This window comes from Bos mutus, chromosome 21 (genome assembly GCF_027580195.1).
Source record: "Bos mutus isolate GX-2022 chromosome 21, NWIPB_WYAK_1.1, whole genome shotgun sequence".
Lineage (NCBI taxonomy): Eukaryota > Metazoa > Chordata > Mammalia > Artiodactyla > Bovidae > Bos > Bos mutus.
Genome location: NC_091637.1, coordinates 67,585,476 through 67,601,864, shown reverse-complemented (window position 1 = coordinate 67,601,864; position 16,389 = coordinate 67,585,476). Strand labels below are relative to the sequence as shown.

Below are 16,389 nucleotides of genomic sequence, written 5' to 3'. Positions count from 1 at the left end.
CCCACCACCCCCCTGCCCGTTTTTTCCAGACCTGACTCTGATGACTCTGGTTTTTCCACTCAGCGGGAGGCGGCTAATGGTGGGCTGGAGAGGGGAAGGGAGGGCCGCCTGCTACAGCCATTAACCCGACTTGAAAGGCGGCCCCGCCCTGCCTGCCCCAGGCCCAGCCGCCCATTGTTCTAGGGCCTCTGCCTGCCTTGGGGAGCCCGGCCCCCAGGGAGCACACCCTGGTGCCCCCTCCACGTTAGGCTGGCTTGGCAAGCCAACTGCAGGGGCTTCTGTGCTTGTGGAAACCCCCCAGACCACAGATGGTCTCCCCGGAATTCCCAGGAGGGCCGGCCGCAACTTACTCAGGCCCCATCCCGTGGCCAAAGCCCCCGTGAGGGGCCAAGCCCCTCTTCCAGCACCAGCAGCCAAGCCCACTCCCCTAGGAGACCCTCACCACCATCACTGCATAGGGCCCACTGAGCCCCCCAGTCCTCGGGGGACTCCCAGTGTGGGGCAGGCCCACCGCTCCAAGCCCTGTAACACACGCGACACCAGCAAGGAGGAGAGGCCCATCTGGGATGACCACACAGAGAGCAGGGGGCCCTGAGCCCTTCACCGAGGCCAGGCAGTGTGGGCTGGGCCGCCATGGGTGCCAGAGGGCGGCTCGGGCGGAAGCTGGGCTGCTGAGCATCCCGGGACAGTCACTGCCTTCCGCTCACTCGGACCCACAGCCCACCCCTGGAGACCACCCCTGCGGACCAGCGAGCCTCGGGCGGGACCGACCTAGAGCAGACCCCCTGCCCCCAGAACCCTGGCCTGGGGCTCGGGGACTCCAAGAGGGGGCTTCTCCTGGGGGCTGGCACTGGCCACTCCCAAGATGGGCCTCCGGGACACAGGAAGGCGAGGTGCTGACCCTGGGCAGCCCCCAGAGAGACAAAAGCCCTCCCTCGTCCTCAGCCACACCCCTGTCCCAGCAGAGCCCAGCAAAGCGGGAGCTGGGGGCGGGCGGGAGGGGCGGCCCACCCTCCTGGGCCTGGTCTCCTCCCCTAGCCCTGGGGCAGCTCAGGGCAGCACCCTGCGCCCAGGCCCTCGAGGGGTCACAGCCTCAAGTTGCACAATTTTAACACCCCCCACCCTGAAAGGCCCAGCCAAGGCACCCACCCCTCCCCTCAGGAGCCCCGCACCTTCAGAAAGACAGTAATTACCCCACCACAAAATATTACTGTTAATTTCCTCCTTATGGTCTAATTAAACAGATACTTTACTTGCATGTGGAAAATGTTTTTCTTCATTTGATTCAATTTAGCATAGTATATCCCACCCCTGCACGCTGCCTGGCTTTCGGGGAGTTCCCCCCACTTAAAAATGATGCCTCTCCATTCTTCATCTTGTTTCCAGGGTCTCCAAGCTGCTTTAAGTAATCCTTCCATTCTCTCCTGTGAGGGAGCCTCAGGGGGTGCTCACGCTGCCCCACCACAACTGCCAGGACGGGCTGCCCCCGCCCAGGCCGGCCAGGCCCACCCAGAAGGTGGATGGGAGTGACCAGCAACTGCCCCCCCGCCCCCATGAGCGCCCCATGGGAAGGGGTGCGGGATCAGGTCAGAAAAGCCCCAGGACTCAGGGCTGTGAGACCACCCTGTTGAGCCCCCATCACGCTGGGTTTTAAAAGGGGGCCCAGCCCCCACTGGCGGGGCAACCAGAAGGCCCAGGGCCCAGAGGCCGGGTCTGGATGAGCGCCTGAGGCCGCCGCTTGGTCAGGCTCCGCGAGCGGGCACCGGGCACAGCCCGTCGGCCACAGGCCCCTCCTGCCCACCCCCTTCCCTCCGCAAACAAAGCAGCTGGGCCGTGACCCCGTGCGGCCCCCGTTTCCCGAGTTGACAACAGGTCCAGGAAGGCATCCCAGGCCCCCGGGTGCTGCTGTCGAGGGCGCGCCCAGGTCCCGGGATCCCAGGCCCCGGTGCTGCTGTCGAGGGCGCGCCCAGGTCCCGGGATCCCAGGCCCCGGTGCTGCTGTCGAGGACGTGCCCAGGTCCCGGGATCCCAGGCCCCCGGTGCTGCTGTCGAGGGCACGCCCAGGTCCCGGGATCCCAGGCCCCCGGTGCTGCTGTCGAGGGCGTGCCCAGGTCCCGAGCAGCCGGGCAGGCTGGGGCTGCAGGTCGGGGGCCCAGCTCTCCAGCCACCTGCCTCAGCCATCCCGGGCCCTCCCCCCGCGGGGTGCCTCACCAGGGGCCCGCCTGGAAGGGATCCCAGGCCCCTGGTGCTGCTGTCGAGGGCGTGCCCAGGTCCCAGGTCCCGAGCAGCCGGGCGGGCTGGGCTGGGGTCGGGGGCTCAGCTTTCCAGCCACCTGCCTCAGCCATCCCGGGCCCTCCCACCGCGGGGTGCCTCACCAGGGGCCCACCCCCAGCCCAGGGCCCTGCCACCCGCTGAGGCCCAAGGGAGACCTGAGCCTCCCTTTGCCACCCCGACCTGCAAGCCTGCAGTTCTGAGGCCCTGAGTTGGCGCTGGAGGGGAGCCAGGGCGGGCACAGCCTGGCCCACCCAGCACTGCCCGGCACCCATCCCCAAGGCCCTGTGCCAGGCGCCGGCCAGCTGGGCAGCTCGGGGTACACACTAGCTCATTGAGACCTCCTCCCCTCAATGGCCTCCCTGTCCTCCACCCGGCGGGTGCCCCGGGGGCAAGAGGCCAGACGGGCAGGAGGGTCCAGATGGGCAAGGGTGACGGAGAAGCAGCTCCGTCAGGACCCCGGCTGTTGGGGGCGGGGGCACAGTGGGCAGGGTGCCTGGAGCACAGCTGGACACGGCCTTCAGTCCAACCATCCACCCTGGGCTCCGGCACTGCGATGGACGTCAGTCTCCTCATCTGGACCACCAGGCGATAGAGCACCTCCACGGGCTGCCCAGACCCACCCAGGATGGGGTGTGCCGCCCCCCCCACAAGCCCAGCCACGGCCCGGGCCCCACAACACCACTTGGGGGGTCTGAGAGCCATGGCTGGGCACCCGACCCTTCCCACCAGCCACCTAGCAGGGAGGACAGGTGCCCGGCAGGACGACTGGCATCACATTGACACCCAGCAGCCCGGGCCTCCCATGGGCCACCTGCCCTGGCTGGAGAGTGCCCTCGGGGCTCCAGGATGACTAGCCTCCCAGGCACCACCACCTGGGAACCACCCTACCCGTGGCTGCTTTACAGACGGAGGCTCAGAGACACTGAGACCCTGAGGCCAGGCCACACAGCTTGGGAAGCAGACCTGAGACCTAGAGGGTGGGCCACACGAGAAGGGACGGGGCCAAGGACAGGGGCCCCAGGGAGGAGACCGGGGGATCTGTGTCTGGGTCAAGGGCAGCCACCGAGCGGGTCAAGCTGAGAGGGCTTCCGGACAGTCCCTTGGCTTGGTTTCGAAAAGGCCAGGCATGTGGGGCTGGCGGGAGGGTTCCAGGAGGCAAAGTTGGGGGCGGCCTTGCACTGAGGCCGTGGGGGGCAAACAGGGCCAGGGCGCCTAGGACGGGACCGTTAGGAAGGAGCAGGCCTGGGGCAGGCCCCGGGCCTGGCAGGCTCCACCCAGAAACAGCGCAGGCCCGCACCCATCTCGTGGGGTCAGAGGGGAGTGGGCATGGCAGGGCCGGGACAGCCCCCTCCCGAGGCGGGCGCGGCAGGTGCTGGGCAGCGGGCACTGTGCCGTGAAGGACTCTAAGTCCACCATCCCTGGGCCAGTCCAGCCCCCACGGCTGAAGCCAGGGAAGCTACCCGGGGCAGGGACCAGACCAGAAGAGGCCAGGGAGCCCCCAAAGGGCCAGGAACCCCCCAGTCCACACGATCCCTCGGGCACAAGACAGAAGCAAAATCGCCCCCTCACCTGGAGGGGCCAGAGGGCTACTCGGCCAAGGACGCTGTCCCCAGACGGGGAGGGCCTGCCCGGGAGCAGCCACACCACAGACCAGGAAAGTGTCTCGTCAGCCCCGCGTCCACCCAGCAGGAAGGGGAACCACGGAGGTCAGGGCTCTGGGGTGGACGCCGGGGGCAGCTCCCGGAGGCCAGGCCTCCCAGCCTGGCTGCTTCCAGAAGCTTGACAGGAGCCCACCTGGCCCTGACCACCACCGCCCAAGGTCCCCGGCCCCAGGGAACAGATGAGTGGACACCGGGTGGGCATCTGCCAGGCCTGCTCCTACCTGAGGGACGCCGGGCCCGCTCCTACCTGAGGGACACTGGGCCGGCACCCCCTGAGGGACGCCGGGCCCCCCGCTCCTATCCTGTTTATTTACTCACACCCTGCTTCTCCTTCCACACAAACTGCAGTGGCTTCCAGGAACTACTCGGCATGAATTGGAAGCAAAACCACGTGGCTAATGACCATTCATGTTAGAACAAGCAGGAGCGACCGGTTCTGACAGACAAGTAAGAAAGGGCCCACGTGACGGGCAGAAGCTGAAGAGGACATTGCTGTGAGCTTCCTGGCAGGCAAAGGAAAAAGAAAACCAGATTTCGCTCACCATTTAAGACAAGAACCAGCTCTTCTGACTTCCAGATTCAAGATTCCTTCAGGACATCTGATGGGGCCTTGAAGAGGCCCCAGTGACAGTGTCAGCCCCCAAGCCGTGCCCCACTCTTTGTGACCCTGTGGACTGTAGCCTGCCTGGCCCCTCTGTCCATGAAATTCTGTGGGCAAGAATACACTCACCCCGATCCCCATCTCAGACCAACACAAGCCCCCAGCGAGGCTCTGAGCAGCTGAGAGGCCGGGCTGACCCCTGGCTCCCCGGCTCAGCAGAGGGGCAGTGAGTCACCACCACACACTCCCCTGCTGCCCCACCACTGACCGCAGCTGGACTCCCCTCAGGAAGCTCCCTCCTGCAAGACGCAAAGCCACCTCACCAGACCCCAGCCCCTAAGCCCCATCCCTGCTTCAGAGGGCAGGTGCTCATGACCCAAAGCTCAGTCCCTCCCCCCACAGCCTGGCCTCACCCCCTAACCCCAGACCAGCAAGGACACAGGACGGACACACGGAGCCCGTCATTCCATCATGGGGCCCAAGGAAGCCCCCAGAGACAGCAGGAGACACCAGCCAGACTGCCATTCATCCAGGGAGCAGGGGCGGCCCAGGCTCGGGCCCCGGAGTGGCCAGGAGCCTCCAGGTCCCACGGCCTGCGCCCTCCCCAGCTGAATCATCAGGCCCTTGCCAGCTGGGAGGATGCCCGGCTGCCACCCCCAGGGAGCACCGCCCCGCTGCTCTGGGGCCTGCCAACACCCGGTTCAGCTGCTGACGGCAGGCGCCCCGCCCCGGGGAGCCCCTGGAAGCTGGTGGGGCTCCGCAGGCTTCAGACAGCACGGGGGGCCGGATCCAGGGATCTGACCACAGACACTCAGCATCAGCTCGGCCTAGCCCCGGCCCGCTCCGGAGCCCACCACCAGACGCCAGCGTGGTCACAGCTGCGGCCATGGGGACAGGGCACACAGAGGCCCGCCACCCCCAAGCCAGCATGGAACGCTGTCCAGGGTGGATGGGTCTTCCCGGACAGAGGTGGAAGGGTCTCCCGGCCACCAATCTTAGAAACCTGGCCACGTCACCCCGGGCCGTGCACGGGATGAGCCCACAGCCTCTTTGGCAGCCTTCAGACTCGACGTCCAGCTCAGGGAAAACATGAAGCACTGCTGGGCCCGCAGGGCTGGGCGGTGGTTCTGGAATTCACAGGGCCGGGGAGGACAAGAACCCCCCTGCCCGGGTGAGTGAGAGAGTCACGAGCGTGAAAGGAGGGTTGATCCCTTTCCCCCATCGGGCGATAATCCATTCAGCGCCGATACTGACACATGGAAGTCATGGTTCCCGAGTCGTCCCCTCGGCATGGCGCATCTGGGTGGCAGCAGGAGCCCTGCCCCCCCAGCAGCCGGGGCCTGCTGTCCTCCCTGGGGCGCTCATCGGGGCGGGGCCGGGCCCAGGGTCCAGCTCAGCAGCCCTCCAGGCGAACCGAGCTGGCATGGGAGGGACAGTCGGGGCCCTCCGTCATTCAGCAAACTTCTCTGGGGGACCCGGCCCCGTGCCTGCTCTGACACAGCGCCCGGCCTGGGAAAGCGACACTGGCCGCAGAGACCACACAGCGGCCACGCGAAGGAAAGGGGGGTGGTGGGAAGCAGGGATGATGAAAGTGGTCTGCGGGAACCCAGGGACCAATTTGCCAGGGAGGACGGGGCCTCGGTTCTGACCCGGACACAGAGCGGCCAGTGCTAAGCTGGAGGGCACGAGGCTGCGGCTGAGGAGGAAGGCCCAGCTTCGGGCCCTGGTTGCAGGGCGGGGGGCGCTGGGAGCCCCCAGCAGAGGCCACTCAGAGGCAGGGGCAGGGAGAACAGAGCAGTGCCCAGGGAGGTGGGGGCACTGGGGAGGAGCAGCCCAGGGAGACCACGGGACAGTCCAATCCAAACCACAGGCTCCGGGCCCTGCAGGGCCCCAGGGGTCACTCAGAAACGAGGCCTGGGACCTGTGAGAGGAGAGGCGCCTCCGTAGAGGCCCAGGGGCCCCAGCCTGGCCCCTTCCCGCCAGGCCCGCCTCCCGTCTGGGTTCAGGCGGGACAGCCTCTGGGTGGGCTCCAACCTGGGCAGGCAGAGAGTGTTCCCTCCCCTGTGTCCTCAGGGGCACTGAGGCTCAGAGGGGACAGGAGACACGTCCTATCCACCCTGGGGAGGAGGTCCCTGGACGGGAACCTCAGTTACCGTCACTGCCCAGATGGAGAAACTGAGGCACACAGAGGAGAAGGGGGCACAGGCAGCCAGGGAGACGCGAGCTCTCCACCCAGGGCACCCAACAGCTGGGCAGGCCTCAACCGCCACCCACCTCCAGTGGGCACCAAAGACCCGGACACAGAATGACCCTGAGCCCACATCCCAGGAAGAGCAGCCAGGGCCAAGGCATGCGGGCACACGTATGCCAGATATGGCCCCTCACACCTGGGGAAGGGGTGTAAAGGTGGTCCTGGGCACTGTTCTTCAGTCGCTCAGTCGTGTCCGACTCTTTGCAACCCCATGGACTGCAGCATGCCAGCCCTCCCTGTCCCTCACCATCTCCCGGAGCTTGCTCAAACTCATGTCCATTGAGTCGGTGATGTCATCCAACCATCTCATCTTCTGCCTCCGCCTTCTCCTCCCTCCTTCTATCTTTCCCAGCATCAGGGTCTTTCCCAATGAGTCAGGTCTTTGCATCAGGTGGCCAAAGTATCGGTCCCGGTACAGAGAGGGAAATCGAGGCCATGAGCTCTCAGGGAACCTGCCCGAAGTCCCACAGCAGGGAGCGGTCCGTCTACTGGCAGGAGGGTGTATGAGAAGCCAGCGAGGGGTCAAGCCCTGGCCGGGATTCCGAGGGCAGAGGATGGGGTGGCTGCGGGCTGGCGGAAAGATCAGCCTCTGTCCACACCTGAGACCCAGCAGGGACCCCTGAGGCGAGGGCCTCTGGGCCAGGTGGGGGTCCCAGCTGCACCCTCACTGACCCCCTGCCCCGGCAGCCCAGCAAGCCACCTCCTGCCCTGGGCATCCCCAGATGCCCCGAGCGTGAGACTGGGTGAGATGACAGCCAACAAAGCTCTCTGTGAACTGCTGAGCGCTGTCCCCACAAAGCTCAACTCCTCACGACCAGAAGCAAGAAAGGGCCCCCCAGGAGAATTCTAGGAACCACCTCTGCATTCCAGCGCCTCAGCTTCTGAGCAGAGCTCAGTGCCCCTGGACCCTGGGGCCAGACTCCTGGGAGGACCCACAGGTGCTCAGCCAGAGCCGGTCACCCAGCCCTCCAGCCGCCCAGCCATCACCCAGGGATGCCCGCCATCCCTCCCACGCCGAAAGCGGATGCAGCCATCCAGGCACCACCTGCCCCGCTGCCCCAAGGGAAGCTCTGGGCAGGCCAGGAGAGGCCTGTTCACCCAGGACAAGGACACCCGCCGAGACCCGACCGCCCGTCGCTGGGCCCGGGAGGCTCCGCTGGAGAGCCTGCAGCCCCCTTGGGCCCACCTGCAAACCCTCCAGAGAAACAGAGAACAACAGGGCCTTCCCTCCCCCGGGCACAGCACCCCCAGATTGAACAGCACCCCAAGAAAGGCCGCTGGAGGCTACCCCCATCTGACAAAGGAGGAAATGGGGTGGAGGGGGCCATAGAGAGGAACCGAGCTTAGGACCTCGGTCTGCTGGCTGCCAGGGACAGCTGGGGAAGTGGGTGAGCCCTCAGCTGGCACTGAGGGGTACCTGTCGCCAAACTCAAACTTGGAGAGGCCACGGGAGGTGGAAGTGAGCACTCCAGGTGATCGGGGCCTTTCCTGATGAGCTCGTCTGCAGGAAGAGACCGCTGAGACTCCCAGGTGAGGGACCCTGAGTCCACCAGCGACTGGTGTGACCTGGAGCTCTCGCCACCAGGATCAGCTGCCCACCTGTGACCCGCCAGCCGCACGTCCAGCACCACCAGGCAAAGCCCGGCTCCGTCAATAAAGCCCCTCCTCTCTATGGCCTCGTCTGCCCCTAATGGGGGAGCAAGATGGCCCTGTGGCTCTGACAGGCCCCCAGCGTATATCCGCAAACATGCTCTCCTGGGGCCTAAAGGTGGTGTGTTCTTAAGCAAACTCAGGCCATCTGGGGCACAGAACTTGGCTAGACTGTACCCCCAGCTCAGAGCAGCAGACGTGGGAGGTTCCAGCCCCAACCCAGGCCAGGCCACAGGCCCCTCCCTCCCCTGACCACCGAGAAAGGGTGCCCCGGACACACACCAGACTCATGTTCCCCTCCTGCCCCCTGCCCACGCCCACACTACAGGGAACACAGTTGGACTCCAGGAGGCCAGGGTCTCGCCCAAGACCGAAGGGCCTCCTTGGAGAACTATATTTAGATTCAATGGGGATTATTCGGCCTTACTTCCCAGGACAGCTTTCAGAAAGGCTGCAGGTCAGGCGGGAAGGGCTTCCTCTGGAGACCCCCACCCCCCCACCTTCCCAGGCTGTGGAAACTTCCAGGGCGCATTGTTCCTGGAACAATGGTCCCCGTTCCTTCCAAGACCAGGGCGAGCCCATTGGCTGCAGATCTCAGCAGGGCCCAGGCCCCTGGCAAACACCTTGGCAGCTGGACCGGAGCCTGGGGGAGCACTCGGTTGACCATGGCCTCCAGTGGCAGCGGCCCAGAGTGTGTCCCTCACACGGCTCTCACCCACAAAGCAGGAAGGGAGCAGCGTCGGCCCCCCCTCACAGCTGGGGGGCCCACCCCCGGCCTTCCAAGCCCTCCTGCCCCAGGTGTGCAGTTTCCAGACACTTGGCTGGGGGCCCAGGTGCCCCAAGGGCAACAACGCACGGGGTGACCTCTTCTGCAGGCAGGGCAGGAGCTGTCCCGCCCAGGGTGGAGGCCTGGCCACCTCCCTCTCTCCCCTCCCCCTCCCACACACAGACGGTTCCAGCTGCCTGTCTGCAGCGGGAACCCGGCCCAAGCCCCCTCCAATCAGACCGTAGGACCCTCTGAGGATGAAGCCCCCCAGGGGTGTTACAGACGGAAACCGAGGAGGCAGGAGATTGGCCAAAAATCCACGGTGAAGCTTTGCGCCTGCCTCCAGCACGCGAGTCTCCCAAGTTCCAGCATGGGCCCTGCCCTGGGGACCGGCCCGAGGAAGAGTCACTTACCCGGAGGGGTGTCCCAGGCCCGCTGACCAGCTTCCAGGCCTGTCGCTTGAGCTCGGCGAGCTTCGTGTGGCAGTGACGGCACCATCCGCCTCCACCGGCCGAGTGGCCTTGCTCTGCGCCCGGCCCGGCGCCCTCGGGCGCAGGGCGGCTGCCGCATGGGTCCTGCTCCGGCCCGGCGGTCAGCCTCTTGCGGGGGGACACTTCCAGCAGCTGCAGAGGCTCGCGGGCCGGGCCGCCCTCGGCCACCTGCGGGGGGGAAAGGGGACAGTGAGCTGAGCCGCTGGGCGGGGCCACCCCAAGGACCCAGGCCCGGTAACTCCAGACCTCAGAGCGCCCCAGCCCGAGAGCGACGCGCTCGACAAAAGTTAGGAGCGCTGGGCGCCGACCTGCAGCCCACCGCGTTCTTCCATCCCAGGAAGTCCTGATGGGGCTGCCCCCAAGCCAGCAGGAGGCCCGGCGCCACCCGCGCGGTGCTCCAGGCCCCGCCCCCAGGGGACGCCGCGCGCCCCCCGCCCGCCCGCCCGCCAGCATCCTCGGGGTCCCGAGATCGGTCCCGCACCGCCCGGAGGCCCGCAGTCGCCCGCCTTCCTCTCGGGCCCTCAGCGCGTACCGCGGGTTGCGCAGCGCACAGGGGGCCGCCGCGGCTGCCCATGGCCCGGACGCAGGAAGGGCTGGGCGGGCGCTTCGGGGCCACCCGGGCTCTCCAGGGGCGCCGCGGCTACGTGATCCGGCCCAGAGATGCCCCCATGGCCCGTCCGGTGGCTCCGAAGTTCGCGGCGCGGGCGAGTGGAGAACAGAGCTCCGGAGATGCGGCGGCGGCGGGCGCGCACGGAGGCGAGGGCGGGGCCGGGGCGGGGCCGGGGACTCCGGGGCGGGGAGGGGCGGGGCTCCGGGAGCGCGACCCCCCCCCCGCCTCCGCCCCCGCCGCTCAGGCTTTCGCTCCGCAGCGCGTGGGGGAAGGGGTCCCGCATCGCGGCGCGGCCCCACCCGCTCCGAGGCCCCTCAACCTGTTAGGCGAGTCTCAGTCCCAGGGAAGGGCGCTGGGGGCCCGCGGTGAGATACCCGGTATACGCGCGCGCGCGCGCCTGGCCGTTCCGCTCCCAGAACACTGGGGTCTCCTTGGGAGACACCAACCCACTCATCACTTTACAAGCGGGGAAACTGAGACCGCTGTGGGGAAAATCTTGCCCAAGGTCACACATCGAAGTGGAAGGGGACAAGCCCCGGCTCCCGGACTCCCGATCGCTTTCCCCCGAAAATCCAGGGCACTCTGCATCTGGGTTTGTCGCGCGTGGGTGAGGGTCGCCGCGGTCTGCGCCCCGGAACATGCGCCGCTCACGCCGGTGCATCTGCTGTGTCTAGGCGTGTCGGCAGAGAGCACGCGGGGCTTCGCAGCCGCGCGCGTGCAAGAAGGCTAGTGTGCGCGCCGTGCGCCCGGGAAGCGGGAGGAGGTGGCCCCGGGGGTGCGCGCGGGACCTGTTGTCAGCCGGCCTGGCAGATGGGAACTTAGCTGCGGAATTAATTGCCTGTTTGTCTCCGGCTGGGAGGTCGCCCCCCACCCCCCGCCCTGCTCCGGCGACCAGTTGCTCCCGCTCCGGCTCGGACCTCGGGGTCGCCGCTCTCCGAGAAGGCGGGCTGCGCGGCGTCCGGGGTCTGGATCCGCCCGAAGCCCCGGGTCCGGGTCGGCGGGCGTCGCCGCCCGGCTGCTCGTGACGCGGGCGCCCCCTGCTGGTCGCCGCGCCACCTCCGCCGCCAGGCTCCGGGGAGACCGACCGCGCGCCACGCGTCCCGGGCGGAGAGGCGCCCCTAGGAAAACCGTGGTCCTGGTGGAGACCCCAGCCGCTGCGCGCTGACGGGCACGCAGGGAGACTATCACACAGATTCCACCCGCTCCCCGCCTCTCCTGAGCCTCTCAAAGCGACTCCTCCTTTATGTTTTGCCCCCACCCTCCCTGTCGCTTGAACGGGCCTCACTCCCCCAAAATAGAGGAGCGCGGTGATCATGCCCCTCCCGCCTCTCCGAGTCTTTAATGGCCTGCAACGCGGTGGGGGGCGCACAAAGTGGACAGAGGCTCCCCACTCTCACTCCACGGTCCCACGCCGTCCAGCCCGTTTCCACCCTGCCCGGCGGCGGAAGATCCCCTCTTTCCCAGCTCCTCTAAGCCTCGTAAAGGACAAGGGGCGTCAGCACCCCGTCCGCATCCCCCGCCCCGCAACTGCTCCGGGACACGGACACACGCACACGCAGGCCCGGGAAGCGCGGCTGTCCGTAGCACACCTACGGGCACACTCCCCACCTGCTCCTCCAGAAACACGTCGGCGCAGGAGCCCCGGTCCTGTGTCCGGGACCGGCCACGCCCGCAACTTTGTCCGCACGGTTGCGACGCTTCCAGAAGCACACGCTCGCACCCTGCACGCGGGTTCCCAGGAGTGATCAGACTCAGCCCCGAGGAATCTGGACCACCTCGGGACTCAGGATCAGCCACGAGACCCCCGGCCCTCTGCCTCGGCCTCCCCAGCAAGGCGCGCGGTGGGACGCCGACGGTCCCGCTGAGCGGAGACAGATCAGCCCTGACGCGGGAAAGTGCGGCCCGGCCTGCTGGACGCTGCTCAGAACCTGCCACCTCTTTCCAGCACCGCGAGCCGCGGGAGCCGGGCCGCGAAGTCGCGGGACGGCGCCGCTGCCGCTAGCGGGGGTCCGCCGCCTGGCCCTCACCTTGGTTCGGCGCCGCAGGAGGTGGCTGGTGAACCCCAGGATGATCTCCGAGTCCAGGCAGAGCGCCCCCATCTCCAGCAGGCTGGGCACCTTGCGGGGCGCGCCGCGGGGCGGCTCGGGCGGCCCCGGCAGCGCCATGGAGGAGCCGAGCGCGGGGAGCGCAGCGCGGGGAGCTGGCCCGAGCTCCTCCCGCGGCTGCAGCCGCCGCCTCCTCCCCGCCCGCGCGCTCACTAGCCGCGCTCCCGCCGCCGCCGCGCTCCGCACGGGACCGCCCGCCGTGTCCCCAGTCCTCGGCGGCCCGCGCCCGCCGCCCCTGCGCTCGCTCCGTGCCGCGCGCCCCCGCGCTCCGGCCCCTCCCGCCCGCACCGACAGCGCCCCCTTCGCCCGCGCGGCGAGCTAGACTCCCGGACACGCAGACTCGAGGAGCCGGGCGGGGGGCGAAAACCCTGCAGGCCATGGGGCGGAGGATGGGGGCCAGGACCTGGCCTGGGTCTGCACCCCTCTGCTTCACGCGCCTCCTACCCGCTGCTCTGACTGCGAAGCACAGCGACCGGGAGGCCGCGCCAAGCGGGATTCCGCCAAACCGACCTCCAATCCGCCCAGGGAACCCCGCACCTTGGGTCCCCAGTCCTTGGCCACGTGTAGGGAGCCCAGTGACCTTGCGACCCCTCCTCTGCCCACAGCTACCCTGTCCGGGGTCCCTCCTTGGAAGCCCTCCATCCCACACCCCAGCCTGAGCCTACGGACTCCTAAAGCCCGCCCCGCCAGGACCCCAGAGTGCCTCCACTCCAGGGATCCTGATTCCGCACCCATCTGCAGCCTTCTCTGCCCTTGACCTGGGCCCCTCCGGCCGATCCTGAGACTCACCACTGGCTGGAGGATCCCTGCTCTTCGCCGGGCGCGACCAAGGGTCGGAGTCAGTAGCAGGACCCTCTGGGAGCAGGGGGTGGATTCTACCGGGATACAACTCGGGCGGAATCCCGCGCTCCTACTATGCGCAGCCCCCAGCCTCGCAAGCTGGCGGGGCAGCCCCTAGGGGTGCAGGCCGGGCTGCAGGACGCCTGCCTGGGGAGGATGGCGTCCCAGGGACAGGGTAGACTAAATAAGTTAGGCCCACGGGGAGGTCTTTGGGAGTTAAGGCAAGGGAGGCGGGTATTAGGGACCCCGCCAGGGGGAGATGAACCTGAACAGGACCTGGAAGATAAGCAGGCTCAGAGGAACGAAGCGCCGAGGGCCTGGAGGTCTCAGCGCTGGGACCTTCCAGAGGCGCAGACGTGCTGTGGGCCTGACGTGTCGCCCGGCCAGCCTCGCAGCCCCCTCTGTGCCCTGGGAAGAACCATGAATCTCTCACCCCCCACTCTTCCTCTGCCAGGAGACCCTCCTGCTTCCCGGAGTTCCACCGCTGACATTCCTAGTGGCAGACGGAAGACTTTATCTCCACCTGACTACACCGATGGGCTTGCCATAAACGCCTTATCTGCCGGACACAGGACTGCATGACCACTGCTCTGCCCCACTGGGGCCTCGGGTCAGGCGAGACCCCCAGGGGGAGCTGCCCGCCTCCCTGTCCTTGAGGCCAACCCTGGCCTGGGGCAGAGATCGGGACAAGCCGGAAAGGGGGCCACTATCCCCCTCTCCCCCTACTCTCCCCCCTCAGCCCCCTCAGTCCCCTCCTCTCTGCTCCAGAAGGCCACCCCAGGGACCTCCCAGCCTCCTCCCTCCCACTCGGACAGGCTCTGCAGAGGACTGTCCGGCCTCCCCTGTCCTCCAGCACCCTGAGCCTGAGGGGGCTTCCTCCAGTGAGCCCTGCTCTTCTGGGAGGCAGCCACCACCACCTCGGCGGATTGATTAAAGCCATCTTGGGGATTTTTTTAACATTTAATTTACCAAGCACGCCGCGGCCAGTCAGAGCTGTCCCCAGGGAAATCTAGGCCAAGGGAGCAAAAGAGAAAAACCCCTGCAATTGAGCAGAGCTCTGACAGGATTAATTGCGGGACTCAGCTTCCAATCAGACCCCACGTGGCAATATTTCAGGAAGGCGGGAGGACACGAGGCTGCAGTGGTCAGATTCCTGAACTGGATATGGGGAACCCAAGCTCACCATACCACTGCCACCATGAGCTGCTGGGGACATTGGAACCCCCCCATACACACACACAGCGCACATGCCACCCAAGCTCCTGCCAGGGGTTTCCAGTCCACCCCCAGCCAGCCTTTCAAAGAGGGGCCAAGCCCTTCCAGCCAGCAATCTGAGAGCTGGGCAGGCACCCTGCCCAGCATCCACATTGCACTTCAGAAGATGAACACCTGCAGCCGCTTCTCTGTGATGGTGGGAAACTGGACCAGTGGGGCAGTGGGCAACAAACCCTAACAGCTGATCCCTGGTGAAAGTGGACACAGGTCAGAGACCGGGGCTCCTGGAAAGATGCCCCGTGTGCCAGCGCCCATAAAAGCCCGGGCCTTTCCTGGGGGAGATGCTGCACACAGGTGGGAGTTGCTGCTTCAGTGCGGAGGAGAGGGTGGGCCAGGGAGAGGCCATGTGGCCTTAACTCTCATCCAGTTTTTAGCCATGAGTTTGGGTATTTAATCAAGAGGTCAGGAGGGGCTGGAGTGCCTACGCTGCCAGACATAAAATGCTCTGAGGTCTGAGACCTAGAACCACACTCAGCACGGAGCAGCCCCTCCTCCCCCTTCCACGGGCAAGGTGGGGGAGGAAAAGGGGGCTTGCAACCCTCCTAGCCTCCCCACGTCTGGTCAGCTCCCCAGGCTCCCCGTCAGCGCCCCTCCAGAAGGCTGGGCTCATGTCTGGAGCGGGAACTTTGCCTCCAGGGGACAGCTTATGATGACAGCCCCATTGTGTCCGTGAGAGAAGCCCACTTCAGCTCAGGACAGGGGCCCCTGGCCAGGCTTTGCCCCTCCTCCTCCTCCTCAGCTCCCGGGGTTGGGTGGGGTAGGCTTCGGGTTGGGAGCAAGTCAGCCTTTTTGCCAGTTCTCCTGGGGTGGCTGAGTGTGTGACAGGGTTCAGGGTGAGGGGGGAGGCACTCATCTTATTCTCACAACAACCCTAGAAGCGGGCGTTGTTTCGACCCCTACCACGCAGGAGAGGAAACAGGCAGAGTGTGAAGTTGCCAGAATGCATCCCAGGTAGTCTGGATTGAGATTGTGTTCAGGGAACCCCTTCCCTTGGGGCCTGGCCTCAGGTAGTCTGGATTGAGAATGTGTTCAGGGAACCTCTTCCCCCTGGGGCCCGGCCTCAGTAGTGCCGCTGTGTGGGGCAGGACAGGACCTTGGCCTGGGGGCTGCCCTCCTGCGGTCAGAAGAGGAGGTGAGGGTGGTCACCTCTCCCACCCCACCCGCACCCCGCCAGAGTGGACGGCAGGATAAGGCAGTCAAGCAGTAGGAGAGCGAGAACAGCAGGGTGAGGCTGGCTCCCTGAAGAACAAGGACCCTTACAGGGGCCAGCCCCTGCCCCCTACCCACCCTCCGCCCTGCACCCCTGCCCAGCACCCCAGGCCAGGAGGAGCCTCAGGCCCAGAGCAAAGGGACCCCCTCCGGCACGGTGGGTTCAGCACCTCGGCCAGCACCAGCAGAGAGGCTCCAGCTGACCCAGAACAGCCCCTCCACTCTCTCTACAAGTCAGGTGGGGTGGGCTCAGGGAAGGGCAGCAGACAAGGCGGGGGGTGGGGGTGGGGTCCTGGGTGTTGGTTTCCATCACCACCTGCTCATTCATTCACTCGGTTCAATCACCCTGGAGCTGTCCTTGACTCTTGCTGGCTCTCACCACCCTTGGGTCCTATCCATCAGCATTTCCTCTTCCTGCTCCCTTGACAGAATGTCCAGAGTCAGACTGCTTTTCCCAGCCTGCGCTGCCCAGGCCCCCTCTCAGCCACGCTCACGTTTATTGCAGAGGCCTCTCTCTGGAGGCTCTGTGACCACTGCCATCCCCTTGGATCTGGTCTCAACTCAGCAGCCAGGAGGAGCTTTTAGCAGGTGAGTGAGCTCACACTGCCTCTGCTCACAACCTTTGCTTCCTTCCCATGCTCCGGGAGCCCCCACATC

The 16,389-nt window shown here is 66.6% G+C and overlaps 1 protein-coding gene across 1 annotated transcript in view; it reads right to left on the bottom strand.

The window, feature by feature from the left end:
- Positions 1-10,432, bottom strand: part of KIF26A (kinesin family member 26A) — a 39,223-nt gene extending 28,791 nt beyond the window's left edge. Inside the window, 2 exon segments of the mRNA XM_070358077.1 lie at positions 9,616-9,861; positions 10,226-10,432. Coding sequence (XP_070214178.1) covers positions 9,616-9,861; positions 10,226-10,267 — 288 coding nt within the window. The 5' untranslated portion in view covers positions 10,268-10,432.
- Between the last annotated feature and the right edge of the window lie 5,957 nt (positions 10,433-16,389).